This window comes from Eretmochelys imbricata, chromosome 14 (assembly GCF_965152235.1).
Source record: "Eretmochelys imbricata isolate rEreImb1 chromosome 14, rEreImb1.hap1, whole genome shotgun sequence".
Taxonomy (NCBI): domain Eukaryota; kingdom Metazoa; phylum Chordata; order Testudines; family Cheloniidae; genus Eretmochelys; species Eretmochelys imbricata.
Window position 1 is genome coordinate 13,117,960 of NC_135585.1, and position 25,237 is coordinate 13,143,196.

The 25,237-nt window shown below is 38.9% G+C and overlaps 1 protein-coding gene across 5 annotated transcripts in view; it reads right to left on the minus strand.

Moving 5' to 3' along the window:
• Positions 1-1,797: 1,797 nt before the first annotated feature.
• Positions 1,798-25,237, minus strand: part of LUC7L3 (LUC7 like 3 pre-mRNA splicing factor) — a 42,606-nt gene continuing 19,166 nt past the window's right edge. The window contains exons 3-12 of one of the 5 annotated variants that reach the window (XM_077832893.1): positions 23,779-23,818; positions 23,234-23,378; positions 21,424-21,501; positions 21,240-21,344; positions 18,724-18,885; positions 16,346-16,629; positions 13,921-14,081; positions 4,765-4,905; positions 4,554-4,659; positions 1,798-3,228 (exon numbers count right to left, since the gene is read on the minus strand). In XM_077832893.1, the coding sequence (XP_077689019.1) occupies positions 3,216-3,228; positions 4,554-4,659; positions 4,765-4,905; positions 13,921-14,081; positions 16,346-16,629; positions 18,724-18,885; positions 21,240-21,344; positions 21,424-21,501; positions 23,234-23,378; positions 23,779-23,818 (1,235 nt within the window). In that variant the 3' untranslated portion in view covers positions 1,798-3,215. Of the gene's footprint in view, positions 4,906-13,920; positions 14,082-16,345; positions 16,630-18,723; positions 18,886-21,239; positions 21,345-21,423; positions 21,502-23,233; positions 23,379-23,778; positions 23,819-25,237 lie in introns of all 5 variants that reach the window. The other 4 variants (XR_013347844.1, XM_077832892.1, XM_077832896.1 and 1 more) reach the window with 4 other exon arrangements.

The following is a 25,237-nucleotide window of genomic DNA, read 5'->3' on the forward strand; positions in this document are numbered from 1 at the left end:
TATACCCCAGAAACATGAGGTTTTCCAGGTGGTGTATCACCTAATCTAGATACTTGCCTAGTTTTACAACAGGCTACATAAAAAGCACTAACGAAGTCAGTACAAACTAAAATTTCATACAGACAAAATGAGAAAGTCAACAATTTTTCAGTAATAGTGTGCTATGAAATGTATTTTTATGTCTGATTTGGTAAGCAAGTAGTTTTTAAATGAGGTGAAATTTGGGAGTAAACAAGACAAATCTGACTGAATGGGTACAGTAGGCTTGGAAGATTGAGAACCATTGTGCTAGATCATCCATGTCCATGTTTATTACATTCTTTGTGGTGATTAACAGATTGTAAAGGGAAATCATGACTCAACAAACACCACACTGACTCTTCTGCCAACAAATCATGTTCATCTATGTGTCGGATAATTCTGTTCCTTACTATCGTTTCAACCTATTTGCTTTGTACTGAAATTGAGTTTAGCAGCTTGAAAGTGGCAGGAGCACCTCTGGAGCCCTTTTTAAAAAATGTCATTTTAGCTATCCTGCAGTCATCTGATTTAAATGATAGATTACATAACCTCAGAAGTTCTGAAGTCTTGGGGGGGGGGAAAACTATCTTCTCCTTGCCTCTGCTGAGTTTACAGACCAGTTCTTCACAGGAACCCTTAAGAGCTTTTAAGTTATACAACTGAACTAAAAAAATGCCCAGCTTCTGCCTTGTTCTTTGGAGAACTGGATCTGTAGCATCTGGACTGCCTGTTTTGAAGTTTATCAGAATCTGAAAGAGATGTTGTAACTGAGAAAGCATGTTTTACTGTGCATTTTTCCTATTAATGGTGGTTTATCAATTTTTCCTTAGTATAGATCATACTGACTTAGAAAAGCTACATCCCCTTTTCTACGTTTCATAGTTTGCAATTAATCAGGCATTCAGCAAACTATGTAATTTCAGTGACAACCTTCAGAGCACTGAGTTTGTGTAGTGCAGTAGAATTCCTCACTTTTTATAAGAAAATAGTTCTGAGTTTCTTGTTCTACTCAGAATAATGGTCTAACTGATGTCTTAACATGAACTTTAGCATGTTAAGCTGCCTTTTCTTGACTAGTGTTTTAGAAGATATTAGATCAAGCTAGTGAGCTCAATTTAATTTTAAATCTTAGGCAAAACAAGGCCTAAGCTCATCTAGGGGCTGAAGTTCCACTGCCTTGCCTCCAAAGCTTGTTTAATCATTTTATAAAAATGTGTAAAGTGCAAAATGCTACTATATAACAGAGAGGTCACGTGCCTTGAATGGGCAGGACAGAGTGGAGCATCATGTCTACAGTTTCAACTACAGTGGCCAAAACCTAGGGATCACATATCAGAATGACATTTTCAACTTGAACAAGATCTCCAATTTCTAAGGACAGAGAAAGTCCATTTGACATTAATCCTAAGATAGATAATTAGAGCCATTTAAATTTTGATTATCACTCCCCCAAACTGTTAAATTCTGTGTGTGCAACTGCATAGAGCACTCAAAACGTGTGAGATTCTTTCCAAAACAATGTTTACTATAGAAGACTCACTTATCTGTATGCACAAGGGCAAATATCAATATTAAGAGACACTGCTTTAGTAAGATTTGATCCACAGAATCAAAATGCAGTGTACAAATCACATACAAATCAGAATTCTACTGTTTATCATTTCACCAAAAAAGGTATCATTTTTGTGGATTCTCCATTTTCAAGATGAGATGCAACATGCTTAAAAAGGTATGAAGTCAGCTGAAACTGGTGAAAGGAAAAGGCACCATATTAACTTCTCTCAAGCCACAGGTTTTAATAAAAACATTTATCATTCCTTCATAAATTGGTGTTCAAGTCCAGGATACATACAACTAACATGAAGGAAAAGTCTGACATGGCCACAGCCACCATATTACCTTCTTGTGACTTCATTTTGAAGAGTGTAATGCAGCAAAATGTTTCCTTTAAACACATTTCTTTCAAAAAGCACCCTTATTATTTAATCAGTTGAGCTACCCTTTAATACAATAAAAGTATCACAAAAAAGCTGAGGAGGAGAGGGGAATGAAATGAACACGTTTACAATTGCTTTAATATACAAATTACATGCACTTGCTAATTATAACTGCTCTCTAATGACGAGATTTTCAACTGCTAGTAGGATGCAAGTCTGAAGTCAGTGTGGTGCCTTGCACTAGAACAAACATTTGCACCAACATCTCTATTTGACACTGCTCTAAAAATTTAAAGAAACTCTAGGATTTAACTTACCCAAAACAGGATGAGGGAAAGACAGATCCCAGCCTGAGTTCCTCACTGATCCTATTCCCTATCACCCAGTTTAGGTAAAATAAAACCTAGATTTGTGTTCTAATCTCCATTTTTTTATTATGAAGGGCTGGCATTAAGAATTGGTGCATTAAGAGAAAAATTCAAAGACTTTCCAAAAATACTGGATATGAACCTTATTAGAGAATTGCAGCAGTATCTTTGTTCTGTGATTCTGTGTTTGACTGCTAAGAAAAATACATTGTGGCAAAAATCATGCCACTTGTGATAATAATGTGCATCTGTTCAATAAAGGACCAGGAGTTTGATGGAGGTGATCAGCTCAGTTTTAAAACATGAGACTAACTGGAGGAATCAAAAGCAAACACCAGCTGAACAAACTAAACAAAATCCATAAAAGCCAAATTAATGGGCTAAGCTTGAAGATACGAATAAATTTATTAGGAAAAAAGTGTATTAATACTAAATGTTTAATGACAGACAATCAAATTTGTAACAGAAATTCAAAGATACTTTATTTCCATTTCTGGTATATCAAGCAGCTAGATATATCCTAGTTGTAAAAATGGGATTCAATTTAGTTTAATTCACACAAATACTAAACATTTATTCTTGTGTTTCAAAGTCCAAGAATGAAATCTTGCAAATAAACACTGAGCAAGCCATGGGTTCATGTTATGTTTGTTTGTTTCTTATCTTAAAAAGTCTTAAAGAAAAAAAATGATACAGGACTTATATTCTCAGTGGCATGTATCTTATTAACTCATCCCTCTGCACTTTGGGAGGTAACAACAGTCCTGAATTAATTTTATTAAAAAAATTCTAACTGAACTTTATATTTTTTATGCCACTACAGCTTTCTTTCACCTCATTTAAAGCAGATCTTCATTGCAAGCTGTCTTCCGGATTCTTCGCAGATTCTTCATGTGGTAGTCCTATAATGCAAAATTTTGGGAAAGCAAACAATTAGACAACGTAAAGCAAGGTTAGTTTGCCACTTCTAAATATCGGCCCAGTTCTTAGCTGTCATCTTACTCTACTAAAACTTCAACATTGAAAATTAGGGGCTCCAAAAGCAATAATGCAATCTTAATGGTCTAATGATCAAACCTTAAGTGTTTAAGAGTTCATAGTGTAAACACTGAAACTATACTAATAGTTTATATTGCAAGTAGCTAATTTATCAGCTGTTTTCTCCAATGTTAGCTCCTTATTTTAGGAATACATCAAAAACCATTTATGTACGCTTAAGTTAGGTCAAAAATGGAAAAACTTTTAAAGTTTTTTTAATATCTATATATTTCCTAATGTTTAGTTTCTTCATAATAAATGAGAATTGTCAGCATACATCCTTGCCATGTAATATTAAAATTTTTAGGCATCAGCCTTTGTATTTACATTTGCTTTACAAGTCTGGGATCAGCCATTATACTGCTCTGTACTATGGCTGACTGCAAATTCTCCTACACAGTAGGAAATATTAAACACATACCTCTTAAAGACTTGAATTGCATTGAATGTAACAAGGCGATTATTATGTAGTATTTATTGCATTTAAAACTCTTAAAGATATCTAATTCTGGGCAGCACTGCATCCCTACACACAGTTGAAAGAAAATTCCATTCTGTTAACATCAGATTTATAGTTTTCACACAATACACAAAAAATCCTTTTCACTTTCTTGTAAATAAAAACACAACAGTAAGCTTAAAGATTACAGGCAACAGCATTCAAACATGGATGTGGGTAGAGAAAGGAGTACCTGGCATGAGTACCTGCTTAGTTTGACTGAATCCTTGATTTTTAATTTGGCTTTTCATGGGCCGCTCACAACACCAACGCTGTGTGAGGTATGGTAGTCAGCTGCAATAATTCATAAACCCTACACTTCCATCAATCCAATGCTACTGGCTCTCGAGTTACAGAACAAACTGCATTAGAATGCAAGGCAATAAAGCAAAAAAACTAGAAACATCCTTGACAAAGAAATACTAGCAGTTTATATAAAAACAAAGTAGTCCAACATGTGCCTCAGAAATATTAAGTATTAAAGCAAATGTTTCTGCTGATGTACCAACACAATATGGACTTAAATACAAAAACAGTTCAATTTTTTTAAAAAAACGACAAAATCCCTAAAAATAAAAAAAAAAAGGATAATTAAATTTTCTATGGAGACTATATTACAAATATGTTCCAAAGAGGCACACTAATGGGGGCATGAGTCTGCTACAAAATAGCTGAGACAAAACAATGTACCTCAAAATGTTTTGCAGGACTACACTGTCTTTTCCTTCAGAAGGTGCTTTAGTATGTCTTCTTACTTGGCTTAGTTCCATCTTCATCTGTGCATACTTACGCTGCACTGTTAAACAGTAACAAAAAGCCCTAATCAAAGTTTGAAATAATGCACTTACCTCTGTCTGATCTGAGGTCATATCAGATCAGTTTTAATTGGACTGAGTGTCACCTTCAGATTTAATGTCTTCATTGGTCCCATTGACCTCATTCTTAGTATCACTGTCCTTCGAGTCTGTATTTCTGTCTTCACTCTGTTTTTCTCGACTACTGGACTTCATACTACTTTTTTTATCATCAGATGCCCTCTTTTCTGCCATGAAAGAAGACATTAACCATGGATTTCAAAGTAGAACACATTGCACATGTGAGGAGTGGAACACAGGAGGTGGGAAAATCTCAAATTGGAAACAGTAACCAAGTCACAGTTATAGACATAGGCTTTAGAGTAACACATTGAAGAGGGAAAAAGAAGCAAAATTAAAAGTGGTGAAAAGGAGGAAGGACAGCATAATAGCAGTGTGACGATTACTCAACTTTACCATGAGATATATAAATTGGGAAAAAGTGTAATGAACAATGTATGTGGATGTGCTTCATGACTGCTTTACCACTGGATTCAGTATTATGCTCTGAATAGATTTGTGTGTGTGTGAGAAATGTGCCGAGGGAGGCTATTCAGTCTGTTATAGTTGCAGAGGGAAGAAAATAAATCAACATCCAGGAAAAACAAGCAACCATAACTTAGCTAGGTTTAAAATAAGAATCAAAGGGAATATCAAAGTCAACTTCAACAGGACAAAATGTAATGGTGCTTGTCTGAGGTATGTTATTAATCCTTCACCTTTAAATGATAAAAGACTGGGGAAGAAAGACTGCTAGAGATATAAAGGCACTATTTTACAAAACAAATGAGCAACAGATTGATGGGACCCCAGTTTCTTCAAGAACTAGGAGGGTGAATGTTGAATAAAGAATTAGATATACTGCTGAAAAATTGGTATTTTCTTTTCCTCTACAATCATCAGGTAGAGTGAAGAAAATGTAACAGAAGCAACAAAGTTTTCCAGGGAAAGAAAAAAAAATTCACACATTTACAGTTGAAGTTTAAAATCCGTATTGTCCGTAAACTGAATAATTGCAAATTTAAAAACAAAAAATTAACCTGTATCACTTCAAACCACAGGGCCAAGCTTCTGCCCAGTAGGTGGAGACTGCAAAAACAAACTCTTTGAAGTCAGTATATAGACAAGAACATTGACTCTCTCTCAGATTGGCACAGCAATTCTACACTTTATAAGACAGAAGGGAAAAAGTTAAGTTTGAAGAGAGAAGTAGTATATCTACACAGAGAAAGTTTGCACAAGTTTTATTAGGACAGACCACCAAACAGCAAGGAAAAACAGCCAAAAGCAAACCCACAAGAGGCAGGACAACTGCCTAAAAAACACTGGAACTGAAGAAGCACATCCTGCCTATAGTGCTTGGAAAGAGCATTTAGTGATGTCCAAATAGCTAACTGGAGAAGTCTTTTGATAGTGTTGCATATCTGTCTGCCCTCAGTATTGTAGCTACTCAGGTGGACTGCACTCTAACTGACCTTGTTGAAAAGTCTTCTCTTTGTGCCTTATAGGTATCTCCGATGCACACATAGATCCACTGAGGAACAGAAGTCTTGTTTCCCTGCAGAGGACTAGTAGTCAGTCCAATAATCTGATCTTCTAGCCTATGTAAATATGATAGATCATAATAGCCCTATGGATGTGCAGAGTGTGCAGTTTTTGGGGTTTGGACAGATAGGAAAGAACTTTTTTGGAAGATATAAACATTAGCCTGTGGTACAAAAGATGAAGCTATACAAAGAACCCCCCGTCTTTGAGGACCTGAAGAACAAGAAAATTACATCATAGCTCCTGGAGGTTGCTAATGAGAACTGAGCAAATATTTGTAACAATCTGTAATGAATTTAGCTTCCTTCAGCACCAGTGATAGCTGCAAGCAGATAGTAAAGTAAGTTCCTTCACAGTTATTCAAAATTATCTCACAAAATTTTATTTATTGTTGTGGATAGATCACAAATAGTTCTCTGTAGATTTTTGTAGGCTCCCTGTATGATTTATGTTGATTAGTTATGATTCATCAGGTAAGATCACCTAATATTGGTTGTTTCTTGACTGAATGGATGCACAATTATTTCTGGATGAATATTTGCACTGGCAACTGAAGCTTGCTTTCCAATGTAAATTCTTACCATTAAAACTCAAGTTACCTGATGTTCATGGAAAGCACGCTCTGAATGAAATGTGCTCATTAGTCAATTTCTTTGTAGTAAATAAATGAACTCTGTCGCTAAGCTTGAACACTGGACACATCACTATCACGGATGAATTTTTTTTTAAAAAAATTTGTGAACCAGATCAATGAAAGTAGTGAGCAAATGTTTCAATATCAATCCCTCCTGACAAAGGCTGGTCAAAGAACGGAAGAAGCTCACAAAAATGGAAACAATTTTGTGGAAACTTAAGTTTTTTGACCAACTCCATCTATAACTATTAATTAGCTTAATTTCTTCAATGCAAGTCATAGTTTGGAGGTAAAAAAACTCCTTTGCAAGTAGTTGCATATCAAGAGTTTAGATTAAGCTAACTGCCAACCTATGTTTATGGTAATGTCATGCATTTCAAAGGAACAAGGAAAGGTGTAACTCAGATTTGTTTAACCAAGGAAGAACCAGTTGTCTCAAATTTTAAATATAACTTTTTTCAGAACCTTCGCAACTTTACGGTACAGACATTAGGGAATTGGAAGTCAGGGCTTCTGGGTTCTAGTCCAAACTCTGGCACAGATTTATTTTAGAACACTGAGTAAAAGTCTATCAACCTGTGCCTCGGTTTACCCAGCTTCAAAAACCATTAGTAGCATGGGGCCTTAATTCATGTTTGTAAAGCAATTTGAGATTTCGAGATGAAAGGCACTATGTAAGCATTATTTTCAGGCAACCTTTGCTGCTCACTTTAAAATCCTGACCCACAGTAACTATGAAAACTACTGTAAAGTCACAAAAAAGAGCAAGAATTCAAATGGCAGGAGTCTTAGCATCCAGAACACACACTATGCATGCACACAAAGTAGACTAAAGCCATGTCTACACTGAAACCTTTGGTTGATGAAAGCTGTGTTGGTGTACAGCTGCTGAAGTTAGTATATCGCTCCTACGTGTGCATACTTAGTTGCTTGCATCAGTGCTGTGTGTACTCACCAGGAGTGCTTGTGTCAATACAAAGCGTGGTGCACCATTGGTAGGTATTCCACTGTGCCATGTGCCACCATCCAGCACAATGCCTTTTGGGAAATTTTCACAAGGTGTTGTGGAATGAGTCATGCAGGGATCTCTGGGAGCTAGGGGGTCAAGTTCCCAGCATACAACATTTGCCATCCCATAATGCTAACCACATCCCTTAATTTTCACACCTTTAAAAAAAAAAGTCCCACAATCCAACATGGCACTTTTCAGAGTTCACCACCTCTGACAGAATCATCAAGACTGCATAGCTCTGCACTGTGCTCATGAATGTTACAAATACAGGATGCATGACCCTCTTGTATTTGCAAACCCGCAGGAAGAAACACAACAACGACATGATGATTTCTTCAAGGACAGAGTGCTACGGGACATAGCAAAAGGTGGCATTCATAGAGCAGCTGCAGACAATGGAGTGTTGCTTCTGGGCCCAAGAAATGAGCACTGAGAGTTGGCATCACATTAACAGTGTCTCTTTTTCTTGCAATTCTGTTGCTTGGACCTTCAAAACTAAATACTGAAGTACCCTATGCATAATGTAATGTAATGTAAGTTTTGCAAAACCGGGGGTGGAGTAGACCATAGAAACATTTTACCTCGCAGCAAAATAAACTTCCCTGCTCTCTGCAGTGAATGCAGACTATTCATTCTAGATTTTAGAGCACATGTACCCCTCTACTGGGAAAACGCGCGTCACAGCCCTGTTCCACGGCCCTATTCTCTTTATTAATGCTCTGATGGTTTACTGAACAGATCATTTCTTTCCCTAAATCTAGTATTACACCTCTAAGGTTACCAGGAGCTGAAAAGACTTTGTAGTGCTGGGGAGGAGCTGGTTGTCGTGGTACACGTAGGTACCAATCACTTCGGGAAGGCTAGGAGAGAGGTCCTGGAGGCCAAATTAAGCTGCTAGGTAAGAGATTGAAGTCCAGGACCTCCATGGTGGCATTCTCTGAAATGCTTCTAGTTCCACATGCAGAGCCGGTTAGACAGGCAGAACTGCAGGGTCTCAATGAGTGGATGAGATGGTGTAGGGAGGAGGGGTTTAGATTTATTAGGAACTGGGGAAACTTTTGGGAAAGGGGGAACCTATACAGGAAGGATGGGCTCCACCTAAACCAAAACGGAACCAGATTGCTGGCACTTAAAATTAAAAAGGTCATAGAGCAGTTTTTAAACTAAAGGCTGGGGGAAAACCAACAGATGTGGAGAAGCATGCGGTTTGGACAGACACATCCCTTAGGGGAGGATCTATAAATGGAGATTCTCTATGTCCTAGTAAGGAGGAGAGGATGGAAGATGATAAAATAAAGGTAGGATCTGATGAGAAACAGTCAAATGAAAAAAAGTCCCATTCAATTACATTATGTAATGGCAGACAGCTAAAAAGTGACAAGTTTTTAAAGTGCTTATATATGAATGCTAGAAGTCTAAATAATAAGATGGGTGAACTAGAGTGCCTCGTATTAAATGAGGATATTGATATAATAGGCATCACAGAAACTTGGTGGAATGAGGATAATCAATGGGACATAGTAATACCAGGGTACAAAATATATCAGAAGGACAGAACAGGTCATGCTGGTGGGGGAGTGGGACTATATGTGAAAGAAAGCATAGAATCAAATGAAGTAAAAATAGTAAATGAACCATAGAGACTCTATGGATACTAATTCCATGCTCTAATAATAAGAATATAGCAGTAGAGCTATATTACCGACCACCTGACCAGGACAGTGATAGTGACTGTGAAATGCTCAGGGAAAGTAGAGAGGCTATTAAAATAAAAAACTCAATAATAATGGGGGATTTCAACTATCCCCATATTGACTGGGTACATGTCACCTCAGGATGGGATGCAGAGATAAAGTTTCCTGACGCCTTAAAGGACTGCTTCTTGGAGCAGCTAGTCCTGAAATCCACAAGAGGAGAGTCAATTCTTGATTTAGTCCTTAAGTGCAGCACAGGATCTGGTCCAAGAGGTGAATATAGCTGGACCGCTTGGTAACAGTGACCATAATGTAATTAAATTTAACATCCCTGTGGCAGGGAAAACACCACAGCAGCCCAACACTGTAGCATTTCATTTCAGAAAGGAGAACTAAACAAAAATGAGTTAAAACAGAAATTAAAGGTACAGCGCCAAAAATGAAATCCCTGTAAGCTGCATGGAAACTTTTTAAAGACATCATAACAGAGGCTCAACTTAAACATGTACCCCAAATTAAAAAACATAGTAAGGGAACCAAAAAAAATGCCACCATGGTTAAACAAAGTAAAAAGCAGTGAGAGGCAAAAAGGCATCCTTTAAAAAGTGGAAGCTAAATCCTAGTGAGGAAAATAGAAAGGAGCATAAACTCTGCAAGTGAAGTGTAAAAATATAATTAGGGAGGCCAAAAATGAATGTGAAGAACAGCTAGCCAAAGACTCAAAAAGTAACAGCAAAAAATTTTTAAATACATCAGAAATAGTAAGCCTGCTAAACCATCAGTGGGGCCACTGGATGATCGAGATGCTAAAGGAGCACTCAAGGACGATACGGCCATTGCGGAGAAACTAAACGAATTCTTTGCATCTGTCTTCATGGCTGAGCATGAGGAAGATTCCAAAACTTGAGCTATTCTTTTTAGGTGACAAATCTGAAGAACAGTCCCAGATTTAAGTATCATTGGAACAAATCAATAAACTAAACAGTAATGAGTCACTAGGACCAGATGGTATTCACCCAAGAGTTCTGAAGGAACTCAAATGTGAAATTGCAGAACTACTAACTAGTTTGTAACCTATCATTTAAACCACTTCTGTACCAAATGACTGGAGGATAGCTAATGTGACGCCAATTTTTAAAAGGGCTCCAGAGGTGATCCCGGCAATTATAGGCTGGTATGCCTGACTTCAGTACTGGGCAAGCTAGTTGAAACTATAGTAAAGAATAAAATTGTCAGATAGATGAACATAATTTGTTAGGGAAGAGTCAACATGGTTTCTGTAAAGGGAAATCATGCCTCACCAACCTACCAGAATTCTTTGAGTGGGTCAACAAGCATGTAGACAAGGGGGATCCAGTGGACATAGTATACTCAGATTTTCAGAAAGCCTTTGACAAGGTTCCTCACTAAAGGCTCTTAAGCAAAGTAAACTGTCATGGGATATGAGGGAAGGTCCTCTCATGGATTGGTAACTGGTTAAAAAATAGGAAAACAAAGGGTAGGAATAAAGGGTAAGTTTTCAGAATGGAGAAAGGTAAATAGTGGTGTCCCTCAGGGGTCTGTACTGGACCAGTCCTATTCAATATATTCATAAATGATCTGGAAAAGGGGGTAAACAGTGAGGTGGCAAAATTTGCAAATGATACAAAACTACTCAAGATAGTTAAGTCCCAAGCAGACTGCGAAGAGCTACAAAGGGATCTCTCAAAACTGGGTGACTGGGCAACAAAATGGCAGATGAAATTCAATGTTGATAAATACAGAGTAACGCACATTGGGAAAACATAATCCCAACTATACAGATAAAATTATGGGGTCTAAATTAGCTGTTAACACTCAAGAAAGAGATCTTGGAGTCACTGTGGATAGTTCTCTGAAAACATCCACTCAATGTGCAGTGGCAGTCAAAAAGAGAATAGATTGTTGGGAATCATTAAGAAAGGGATAGATAAGATGACAGAAAATATCATATTGCCTTTATATAAATCCATGGTAGGCCCACATCTTGAATACTGTGCGCAGAAGTGGTTGCCCCATCTCAAAAAAGATATATTGGAATTGGAAGCTGCTTCCATATGAGAAGAAATTAATAAGACTGGGACTATTCAGCTTGGAAAAGAGACTACTAAGGGGGGATATGATAGAGGTCTATTAAAATCATAACTGGTGCGGAGAAAGTAAATAAGGCAGTGTTATTTACTCCTTCTCATAACACAAGAACTAGGGGTCCCCAAATTAAATTAATAGGCAACAGATTTAAAACAAACAAAAGGAAGTATTTCTTCACACAACGCACAGTCAACCTGTGGAATTCTTTGCCAGAGGATGTTGTGAAGGCCAAGACTATCCCGGGGTTCAAAAAAGAACTAGATAAATTCATGGAGGATGGGTCCATCAATGGCTATTAGCCAGGATGGGCAGGGATGGTGTCTCTAGCATCTGTTTGCCAGAAACTGGAAATAGACAACAGGGAATGGATCACTTGATGATTACCTGTTCCGTTCATTCCCTCTAGGGCACCTGGCATTGGCCACTGTTGGAAGACAGGATACTGGGCTAGATGGACCTTTGGTCTGACCCAATATAGCCGTCCTTATGTTCTCATGTATGTTCTCAGTCCTGAGGGAAGGAGGTAGTAAGTAGCAAACAAAACGATGACCAGAAGCAAAATTTAACTAAATGAAATCACTACACCCCTATTTATAAAACTATCAAGAAGAATTGTGAAGCTATAAGCCTAATTGAGAGCTCAATAATGGAAACAATTTGAGAACTACTGCATAAAGTTTAAGTATGCATACATACACACACAGTATTAGTGAAGGATTAAAGAGGGCTCCTCCAACTGAATACCAAAAGTCTGCTTTATAATCTAGATCAATGAAATAACAAACAGACATATTAGGTGGTAAGAAAGCTACAAGCGGGTATACATTACAGGCCTAGCATGAGATCTAACCACGTACAACAGTGAACAAGCAAGCAGCAAAGCATAAAAGCTTGCAGAGTGCTCACAACTACGCAGAACAGACTGGAGAGGAAACCAAATAATGAAATGCATCACAGTATACATCAGAAAAGTTATACTGGCCTAGAAAAAAAAGTCAGGCAAAAAAACATCTGAAGTGTTATCCATATTTTGAGAACCAATCCACAGAGTCTACTGAAGAAATGGAAAAATTAGAGCAGGGCAAATAGGCTAACGTATAATCCACATTTATATAGCACCTTTCATCCCAGAGGATCTCCAAGTACTTTATAGATATATAGGAATAATTTTACCCACCACTGAAATGAAGCCGTTTCTACTGTGAAACGTGCCAGCCGTTTGAAAGCACACAGCAGCCCAAAACGGTTTAGATCAGGAAGTGTATCCAAATGAAGTTGCAGAGAAAATTAAAAACGGGAATTTAGCGAGGATATGGAATTAACAACTTTGTATTATGAAAAGTACTATGGATCTTTCATATTCACAAGTGGTCACGACCCGTTTTACATCTTTCATGAATGATGGAACCTCCAGTAGCATAGCACAACCTAACAGCAGACTGTGTTTGAGCACTGAATCAGTACCGATCCACAGGGAAGAGAGCCACCTTCTAAATATTAATTTTATCACTCGACATAGCATGTATTGCCATAAAACAATTCTGAGGAACAATTTGGTGTTTCTTCAAGATCCTCCATATACCAGATCTTGCTTCATTTATGAAACCTGATGGAATCACAACCTAAGATGGTACGGATGCAGGCCAGGATGCCGAAAGCTCTCAGAAGTTAGGGAAAACTAAGGTTATGTTTATTAGACAAAGAAAATTAAGAGGATATGATTGAAGTATACAAAAAATGAAGATGTAATAAGACTGTCCAGCTAAAAAACCCAAAACAAAATACATACCAACGAGAGAAGCTAGTTAAGATTTACAGAAGTGTCCAAGGGTAATAAGGAGAACTCACTTCTAAAGGCAGCAGTAGAAGATGCAATCAAATATATTTAGAGAGTTAGAGTGATGTGTGGGGTTTTCCAAAGCCAAACAGCCAGCAGGTGTCAACGGGCTAAAATCCTTGGGAACTGCACAGTAGTGTCCTTTTCTTTGAGGATTACAACACTAGGTAAGTAAGCAAAACACATTTTGCAAGGAGGCAGGAGGGTATAAAGGGAAAGGGAAGAGTGCCTCAAAATCATGTAGTAGCGACACATACAGGCTGCTTACGAATCTCTAAAGGGATCCTAAGAGATCTTTCAGTCCTTGACTGAAAGTATAGGTCTCGGGGGTAACATCAGTTCTGCACGTCTTAAGATCTCACACAAACTAACCTTTTTCTTTAGATTTCCTGTCTTGTTCTCGATCTCTGCTTTTGCTTCTGTGCTTGTAGGACTTCCGATCTCGACTTTTTGATCGTCTCCTGTCCCGACTGCGAGACCTATGTTTTCTTTCTGACCGATCATGGCTTCTGCTTCTTCGTCGATCTCGACTCCTTACATTTAGAAGTAGTTGAAAGAGAGAAAATATCAGCTGTTGTTTGCAACTCAAAATAAAAAATCTTCATTCGTTTGTCACTAGGTTACCATTTTGCTCTAATGCCGGTTTGTAAGAAAAGGTTGAATATTTATGAGGAATACCAAGTCTTTCTTATAAACTCTTTCCTTCCAGGAACATTTGTCAGTACTTCACAAGCTCTCTGTCCACCCTTCTCTGCCTTCTTCCCTTATTCAAACATCCACAGCTATAAGAAATAATTCTCAGGAAAAGCTTTAAAACTGATTTTTAAATCAGAGCTTTAAAAATATTAATACTTAAACTTTATGATGGAAGTGTATGTCAATTATCATGCTTACAACATCAACATATATAAAATCATGGTGTTTTCATCCACTTCCAATATGGAGGTGAGTTTTAATACATAGCAGTTTCTCTTTTGATTCATCCTTTGAAACAGCAAGAATTGTCCACCTCTGGAGAGGTTATGTGAGACCTGATAGACAAGCAGTTTGATCCAGAGTGATGATTCCTAGAGCTTCCTCTAACTCAGGCCTGCACAATTTGTAGAGCGGCGAGGGTCATATTACTCCAAAGGAAACAGCTGAGGGCTGAAATCCCCCCTCCCCATGGAAACAACCCCCCCCTTCCCCAGCGCCGCCCGCTCCGTGGAAACAACCCCTGCCCCACTGCCGGCTCACCTGCCCCCCGCCTCGTCATCCCCCCTCCCGCCCGGCTCGCCTACTCACCCCCTGCGGGCCAGTGAGCCCACGCAGGCCAAATGCAGCCCATATGTTGTGCAGGTCTGCTCTAACTGATTTCACATTTTTAGAACAACTAAGTCATATTCTGTTCAATGGTTTGAATGCACCTCCTGTTTTGGCTCACTTATTGTTTAATTTTTAATGGTACAAAATTAGATTTTTATTTTTAAAATCTGTATTTTGTGTTGGATATGAATTATAATAAAGTATTTTCTGGGGTTGAATGAGATTGATATCAGCCTATTCCATTATAGGGTTAGCAGTTTCTGATCAACTGAGATGTAAATCAGAGAGGAAGCATGGTTCAGTAGTTATGGTGTAGCCCAGGACTGGGGGGGTGGCGGGGGTGGGGTGGGAAATGGAGAGGGGGGACTTAGGTTCTATGCTATGCTCTACTACAAACTTCCTGTATGACTGCAAGCAAGTCATGCATCTTCTGTGTACATCAGTTTCCCATCTGTAAAAGGGAGATAATGGTACTTCCTTATGTTCCAAAACTACGAATACAGAGAAACTTAAGTGTTTTCATAAATAAGGCTAAACGTTTTGCAGTTATATACCACTAAAGGGTTGCAAAACTTTAGGAATGTCTACACTTAAGTGGTATGTAGATTACACCTGCTGCATGCCCAGCTAGCATGGGTATAAACAGTAGTGTAGATAGTGAGGCATGGTTGAGTCAAGTAGAGCACCCTACACATCTGAACCTGAGGATATATATCATACATGGTGGCTTTTTGCATGCCCAAGTAGTGCTTCCTACATCTACACTGCTATTTTTAGCAGTGTAGTGTCTCACTGCCAGAGGCTCTCTCTGCCGCAGCAAAAGGCTCTGGCAGGAGAGAGGCAGTGGAGAAAAGCTCCAGCACCCTTCCACTGCCACACAGCTACAAATCAGTGACAAGCGTGGACGCAGCCTGCCTTTCACTTTGGTGTGTAGTGCCTGTAATCTTCACACCACCATAAGTGTACATAAGGCTTTTGTTGCATCAGTAGGCTGAGTACATTACACACAAGGGGCTCTTTGTGTTTCTTCATTCTCTCTCACAAGCTCCCTTTGTGCTACTCTCTCATATCCCTCTATTTCAAACAGTCATGCAACACAACCCCACGCCAGGGGCTCAGTACACCTCTCCCCCCCACCAATTCCTCTCTGCTCATACCTTTATCCCACATTCTTTCCCCATACTAAGGCTTCTTTGTGCCCCCATTCTTCATACAATTCTTATTTCTTTTCTGTCAGTACAGGAGATGTCTAGAACATTCCCTGAATTTTTTGGATCAACTGGATGTGGTATTCAAAAGTTGTTACATACAGCAAAACAGAGAAATGCAATCAAGTTAGCATAGGTCCTTGCCTTGATCGGCCAACAAAATTCTTGACAGCAACCATTCCTTTACAGGTGGAAGCCTGAAATCATATAGTTTAGAGGTTCTCATATGCATGGAATGCAATTATAAATTCACTTGAAAAGTCAATAGTCCCTAATTAAGGTACCTGCTTCGCCTCCTCTCTCTGCTTCTTGATCTTTTGTGGTCCCGTGACCGGCTGCATCTTCTGTCAGATGTTCTGCTTGAATGTCTGCTACGGGAACGACTCCTCTTACGTCTTTCTCTGTCACGTGCCCTCTCTTTTTCCTTTTCTTCTTCCTCACGTCGTCTCTTCCTTTCCCTCTCTTCTCTTTCACGCTCCCTTTCTTTTTCTCTCTCTTCTCGCTCTTGTTTCTCTTTTTTTAACTTGTCATCACGTTCAGGTTCTTCGGTTCTTTTTCTTAACTTTTCCTTACGAAAAATAAGTGTTGACAGCAAGGATTTAATGAAGATAAAATTTATTCAGAGGAAATTATTCGGCATCACTAAACTGCTATAAAAGGACGAGGAGGCATATTAGATTTCAATGGGTTACACGTGATTGTCAAACCAAAGCACAACCTGCCTAATAGCACTTAAGTCAGCTGGACAAGTCCTTTATTCATCAGGGTAGTTCATTCACTTGGGCAGTACCTAATATTTAACATTAAAAAAAAGACTTGGGGACCCCACAAAGTAGGCCTTGCAGAAAGGAAGAAAATTTTCTGAATTCCAAACAAAAATAAACTCTCAACTAACTAAAGTTGGATACATCCCATATTTCAGGCTCCAGCTGAGTGGCACTTTTAAGTTTCTCCAGGATGATGCTAAACTCTGTTGGAGTTCATAAATTCAGAGTTCCGTTGCAGTAGAGTTTAGCTTCAGTTCTTAAAAAGAAAAGGAGTACTTGTGACACCTTAGAGATCCATCCAATGAAGTGAGCTGTAGCTCACGAAAGCTTATGCTCAAATAAATTGATTAGTCTCTAAGGTGCCACAAGTACTCCTTTTCTTTCTGCGAATATTCGACATTGGTGAGGCCTCATCTGGAGTACTGTGTCCAGTTTTGGGCCCCACACTACAAGAAGGATGTGGATAAATTGGAGAGAGTCCAGCGAAGGGCAACAAAAATGATTAGGGGTCTAGAACACATGACTTATGAGGAGAGGCTGAGGGAGCTGGGATTGTTTAGCCTGCAGAAGAGAAGAATGAGGGGGGATTTGATAGCTGCTTTCAACTACCTGAAAGGGGGTTCCAAAGAGGATGGCTCTAGACTGTTCTCAATGGTAGCAGATGACAGAACGAGGAGTAATGGCTTCAAGTTGCAGTGGGGGAGGTTTAGATTGGATATTAGGAAAAACTTTTTCACTAAGAGGGTGGTGAAACACTGGAATGCGTTGCCTAGGGAGGTGGTGGAATCTCCTTCCTTGGAAGTTTTTAAGGTCAGGCTTGACAAAGCCCTGGCTGGGATGATTTAACTGGGAATTGGTCCTGCTTCGAGCAGGGGGTTGGACTAGATGACCTTCAGGGGTCCCTTCCAACCCTGATATTCTATGATTCTATGATTCTATGAATACAGACTAACACGGCTGCTACTCTGAAACCTTCAGTTCTCAGGAGCCTAACACCAACTCAAGGCTACCATTCCATGGTGCATCCCCAATTGCTTGGCATAATATTGATTTCCAGTGTCTGATAACACCCTGCTAATGTCAGGAGTTCTATGTTTGTATGTGATTAACATATTTCCATTAAAGTAAAAACACACAAACAGGTATCCTTGTAAACTGGATATTGTACATAGAAAATTGTTAGGTATGAAAACTCCATTCTTGTAGTTATTTTATATCACTCCAAATGTTTCATTATAGTGCGTCCCTGAGTAAACGTAAGATATTTTTGCAGTGATATCTCATGTATTTAAAAAGAGCTTGCTGGTCACACCCTTCTGTTCTGTCTGTAGGGAAGAACCATAGGCAACTGTCTGCGGGCTGTCATAAAAGAATGAACATAGAATATTTTAATTAACTTATTCCAGCGAATACTTTAACCAATATATTTGTAATATTCAGGATACTGCACACTGGGATATACCAGTGTGAACCAGGAAATATACCAAGAGCATTTCATACACACACAAAAAAAAATCATAAAAAAGTTAATTGAAACCATGTTGTGTTGAATACCTTCAGCAGCCTGGTTAGCGGGGGAATTCAGCACAAAAATCCAGACAATTTGAATTTCATTTTTTGTTTTGTACTTTAGGTAAAATTTTCAAAAGCACATAAGTGATGTAGGAGTCTGAGTCCCATTTTCAAAAGGGACCTAGGCACTTTGGAGCCTAAGTGCCACTGCTAAAATTACCTTTCACCTTTAAATAATTCAAAGCTGGCAATGCTTGGCTGCCAAAAAATGGATTTTGAGAACCTGAGTTTATGTATGTAAGCATTCTGCTAATGATTTGATTCTTAAATAGTTTATATAGAAAGAATTTCAGTTTACCTTTAATTACAGAAGTTATACTCACTTTTAATTCTTCTACAGTAGCTTTAATTTTGGCATAACCCATGTGCTGTTTTCCCATCAAGTGGTCATCCACCCTGGACTGTGCATCTCCTACTATTAAAAAGGCTCCACAGACTTCACAAACTTCCATTTGCTTTTCTTGAGCTGCAAAGCTCTCAATTGTCTGGAAGAGAAGGTAGTGGTTAGAGCAAAGAACAACAGAAAAGTTTTAACCTGGAGCCAGTTAAGGCACTTACTACTTCTTACTTTATCAACTGTTCTTCAGTGTTGTGAAATTACGAATTTCAACTTTAAAAAAGAGCTTATAATTACTTGCTTTAACTTGGCGCTATTATGAAGTAGCATACACATCATGCCTAGTATGACAAATAACTCAAAAGAAAACAAATTCTCACAGACTGCAAGACTAACCATGCTAACTCAATGCAGATGAGTATTTAGAATCATACTAGGTTTTGAAAAGACTTCCATAAACTCCTGAATTATAGCTTTCTTGAACTACGCTATGGTTTTATAGGATGGCAACCTCTCTGACTTCTGCATACAAGACCATTAGAATTAAAGAAAGTGATTTAGGAACTAGTGTAAATGCAACATCACACAAGGAAGACTTAAGAAAAATTAACTGCTTTTGTTGTTTTCAAATACAAGCTGGAGGGAATATCTCCTCTAATTTCTTTCTGGTGCTAGAACTTCTTCTAATCAGGTCCAGCTTTAAACATGTGAGCTTCCAGGAATCAAGAAGTTTAGTAGCTCAGAAGATAATCTGTTGCTTTTCTCTGAAATTATCTATTGAGATAAACTCCCTGTCATGGGGGAGATTTAAAGAAGAGAAGCTGCTGACAGCCAAGAACCTACAGATCCTTGAACAGACTCTGGTTTACTAATCGTTGCTAGCAAGAAAGTTCTCAGTTATGGAGAGTTAAGTGTCTTCACCACAATAAAGGTTGTAGCCACATTTCCATTTCAAGCAGGATTTCTGACTTTCTCAAAATCTTTAATATGCTTTGTGTCCCATTGGAGGGGTGCAAAAGGACTAGTGGGGTAAGGGAGGGTCAGAGGTGACAATGGATAGATGTCAAACTTTAATTACCGTGTATACTTGTTCATAAGACGAATATTTTTGGTAAAAACATGACGCATCAAAGAGCGGGGGTCGACTTATAAATGGGTCTACATCAAAATTTGATGATTTTAAACTCTATGAAATCATTGAATTGAATATCTAATACATTGTCGTTTTGTTTACCTAGAACATCTGCAGGCATGGAGCCCCGCAGTTCCCTGTGGCCGTGGTTTGCCATTCCCAGCCAATGGGAGCTGCGGGGCTCCGTGCCTACAAATACTCCAGGTAAACAAAACATCCCGACCCGCCAGCAGATTACCCCGACAGGCCAGGAGCCGAAGTTTGCCAACTCCTGAAATACAGGGTCAGCTTATGAAAGGGTCATACAGCTCTTACCATTTTTACTTATCCATCTTGGGGGAGAGAGAGGGGGGTCGCCTTATATATTAAAAAAACAAAGTCTCTAAACCTTTATGGTTGAGAAGAAACACTCTGGCCATGTTTTGAAGGTTAACTGATTCAGTGATGTCTGACTGACTTTTCACAGTGCCAGCACGATAGCTATGAGAGGTGAATTGCTTCATTCATTTCAGTCGGTGCCAACTCAAATGGCCAATGATAGTTTAAAATGTTTGTATTGTAAATTATTTCACCGCTCCTTGATGCATGCAGGAAACAAAGGAAGCATCATATTATGAAGATCTCAACTAGTGTTGCTTAAAATGTGTGATGCACCCCCCCATGTGGGGGTACAGAAGAAGGTGACTAGCTCACTAGCCTATCAACAATACATGATCAAGTTGAAGATGGATGCAAGTGTTTTCATTTTTCTGAAGAGGGCTTGAAAATATTCTCAAATTTAAGATGTTTTGGCTCAAGCAATGCTTAGATGGAGAGGTTTAAAAGTTAAGAGACTTTTAGAAACTTGGCAAAAAAAATTAACACTTCATTTTCTGAGGTCTTGCCTTTTTACATTTTCCAATTTAGTTTTCGTTTCAGGATTTTACATTGACTTAGAATAAGTTTCCTGACTTTCTAATTTTTTAGCTATATAAGCATCTTTGATATTTCATTTTCTGTAAATTACCAACACATATTCATAAATTCCCAATTCCAACTTAGTTTTGGCAAAGAACACTAATCTAAATGAGTTTACAATTTAAATCCAAGATTTATCTATCTCACAAAGTACATGATATTGAGTAAGACTAACTGGAGTTTTAAATTAATGAATGTATTGTGTGAAATACAGGCTGGCCTCTCATAAGGAGTAGTATTTAAGCCTGTTAAATTTGAATGTGAGAAACAGAAATTTTACAAGAAAGCAGTAACTGGACTGTTGTAACTTTTAAAACCTCTGATTACATAAGTGGCAAGCCTATTTGGTCAGGTTCTGCTTTTGCACTGAGCCTTGAAATAACCCTAACAGAGCCCACACAGCTTTTACTTACTGAAGTTGTAGATCTCAGCAACTCTCTCTCTTCTTTTAACTGTTCAACAAGTTTCATCATTCCTTGCGCCTCTTCCACCTTTCCTTCAGAACCCAATTCTTCAATCTAAAGGAGAATAAAAACCCTGTCAGGGTCTTTTAATCTGAGCATTTGATTAATAGTTGTGTTAGAAGGTGAATTTTACCTGTTGTAGAAGTACATCGATTTTGTCAGTTAAGACCTGAATTTTCTCTTCGTTTTTACCAGTAGGTCCAGCTGCCTGCTAAATATTAAAAAAAAAAAAAAAATTCAGTCACTAATCAAAGGATTAAGAATGGGTGTTTTTAAGAAACTACACACCTATTAATATTTTTCTCTAGAATTACATACTTGATATCAGATAAATAAGTAGATCCAAGTACAGAGTAGTCCAAGTGCTGCAACATGTTGTACTATCACTTTGTGGGAGGAAAAGGAAATTTATTCACCTTTAATCCTATTTCTCTGAAGGCATCACACACCATTGTAACTCCTGAGTTTTAATTTGATAGCACAAGAATGGCAGAATACCCTTTACTCTTAACATTTGACCCTTGAGAACAGCAACAGCAGGGTGGAGCATGAGCTAAGCCCCTGGCTGACAGCCATATACCACCCTCTGCAGAGAATGTCTTTCAAATGCTTCTTACTCTGCATATTTTTATTTAGGGGAATCTCATGAACAGTACAGCAAAGGTTCAGGATCCCCCAGGGCGTCATGAGGTTATTATGGGGGTGTGTGTGTGTGTGTGAGCTGTCAGCCTCCACCCTAAGCCCCGCTTTGCATCCAGCATTTATAACAGTCTTAACTATATAAAAGAGTGTTTTTAATTTATAACGGGGGGGGGGGGGGGTCGCACTCAGAGGCTTGCTATGTGAAAGGGGTAACCAGTAAAAAAAAGTTTGAGAACCACTGCAGTACAGCTTCCAGGAAGGTGGACTGAGAAGTTCTAACCAAACTATTCCCCCAAAATAAGCATCAAATCTAGATGCCAGGTTCAGAGAACAGTGCTGAGTCAATGTGTGACCAGAACTCCAGTTAGCAGCCCTACACATTTCTTGTGGCATGTTACTGACACTGCCTTGAGCCTAGTAGAGAATGTCCCAAGCCACTTAGTTACTGTTAGCCTAGCTAATGTAAAACAAAAACAATGTAAAACAGAGGGTAATCCACTAAGACATAAGTTGAATGGCAATGGCATTCCCTTTACACTGATTCCCCAAAGCTATAAAAAAGCCTAAGGACATGTCTACAGAACAAAGGCTACAGTGAGACAGTGACAGTGCTCAGATACATCAGTCACATAGATGCTTGCTACAGCAACAAAAGGGTTTCTCCATTGTTGGAGTAAATCTGTCCCCAAGAGGCAGCAGTTAGGTTGACAGAAAAATTCTACCTAGCTGCATCTACGGTGGAGGCTGGGTCGACCTAATGTTGCACAGGACACGAAATTTTTCAAAGCCATGAACAATGTAGTTAGGTCAACTAAGTTTTAGGTGTAGACCAGGCCTAACTGATTTTCGAAACGCCCTGTCCGAATAGGAATGCAAATCTCCTCTGACACCCAGAGTACTGAATTTGGCTTCCCTTGGTTGAGAATAATATTTTGTGAAGAACATTAGGAAATTAACGGTCTTATCAAAGTAGAACTCAGACTTCACTTTTGGTATTAATTTAGAAGGATGCAGGATGACTGTCTCTCTGGAATACAGTGAAAGGAGGATCACCCATTAAAATCTGCAATCCACCCTTGTTGTTACAAGTTCAATTAAAAATGCTACTTTTAACAGGAAGAGCCCTCCATTAGGCAAGTCCATCATCCTTGTAAAGTAACAACTACCCTGCTAATTAGTTATTTAACTACATAGAAGAAACCAAAAGGAACAGAGGAAAAGTGTGTGTGTAGTGAACATCCCACATTCGGAGTTCACTGTGAAGAACAATTCTTTGCTTCAATATAGGCTTTTGTACTTACACCTGATGACTGCTGGTTCTGTGACAGTGCCAAACGAGCATGCCCTCTTCGAATCCTCCGTTCTACCTCTGCAAGTAAGCTCTGTAAATACCGCAGGAAGTCTCTTTCATAGCCCACTTTCATAAAACGAGAGCTCTTCTCATATCTGATAAAAATACACAAAGTTTTTTACTGAATGATCATGTGTCATTCTGTAATATAGAGGTGTGACAAACATGTAAAAACTGCTACGCTTTAACAGCTCCAGCAAAAATTACAACTTTGCAAATTATACTGGGGCTGCCTCAGAGAAGGGGAATGGACTAGATGACCTCAAAGTCCCTTCAAGCCCTGCATTTCTATGATTAATTTTTGAATTACTTTGTGATTTTTTTAAATTACTTTTCATAAAGAAACGGACAATGAAAAGTACAAGGTAAATGATTTACAGCTTATATATGAAGCTACTCTTAAATTATCTTCTTCTTGTCTGGTTTTATGAACGCCAATTTGAACAAATTTATAATTGTTGCATTAACTTATGCTAAAACAATTTAAATACTCACTGTTTACGCAGATTTTCATCATGAATTTTTTCACATGGACCTAAAAATAAAGGAAGGCAAGGCTGAGTGCACGCTCTGGGAAGCCACACAAACTCCTGAAGAGTTAGTCAGCATGCTTTTGGTGCTAGGTTCACAAAAAGACTTAGGCACCTAACTGCCACTCTAGTACATAAATTCCAGAATCAGACTCCACTGGAATTCACAAAACCCTCGCTCAGCTGCCACCAAAACCTGTAGGTGCCAAATTACTGGGCCAGAAAGAGACAGAAAAAGCGTACACAAGCATGAAAATGATTCTGTAGTCTGGTGGCTACAAAATTCACCTGGGAGGTGGGAAACCCGGGGTCCAGTCCTCCTGCTTCCATGAATTTCCTGTTTATCCACAGTGGAACAGTTTCACAGTACAGACTAAGAAATCACCACATTGGAACACCAGAGCTCAGTGGTTAGGCATTCACCTGAGAAGTGGCAGATCCCCTGTTCAAATACCTTCTCCCACTCAGGCCAAGGGAGGACTTGAAGGAAGGATCTCCCACATCCCAGGTAAGTGTCCTAAATGTTGGGCTAGAAGTATGAGGGAGGTCCTCCTGACCTTCTTGCAAAAACAGCATAGAGAGGGTTTGTAGCTGAGAATCCCAAGCAGAGGGAGGCATCTCTCTCTAGCCAGGACTAAGGCATAGTACTCCCTGAGAGGGATAGGTCTTAGGACACACCCTTTACCTTAAAAAGAAAAGGAGTACTTGTGGCACCTTAGAGACTAACAAATTTATTTGAGCATAAGCTTTCATGAGCTACAGCTCACTTCATCGGATGCATGCAGTAGAAAATACAGTGAGGAGATTTTATATACGCAGAGAACATGAAACAATGAGTGTTACCATACACTGTAACAAGAGTGATCAGGTACGGTCAGCTATTACCAGCAGGAGAGGGGAAAAAACAGAACAAAAAAACCCACAACCTTTTGTAGTGATAATCAAAATGGGCCATTTCCAGCCGTTGACAAGAACGTGTGAGGAACAGGGGGAGGGGTGCGGGGGGGAGGGAGGGGGAGAGAGAGAGAGAGAAAGGGCAGAGAATAAACATAGGGAAATAGTTTTACTTTGTGTAATGACACATCCACTCCACTCCCAGTCTTTATTCAAACCTAAGTTAATTGTGTCCAGTTTGCAAATTAATTCCAATTCAGCAGTTCTTGACGTCTGATTTGTGTCCAATTATTCTTTTACGTAGAGACTGTCCAGTTGTTTCATGTTGTCTGTGTATATAAAATCTCCCCACTGTATTTTCTACTGCATGCCTCCGACGAAGTGAGCTGTAGCTCGTGAAAGCTTATGCACAAATAAATTTGTTAGTCTCTAAGGTGCCACAAGTACTCCTTTTCTTTTCTCGTTACAGTGTGTATGGTACCCATTGTTTCATGTTCTCTATGTATATAAATCTCCCCACTGTATTTTCC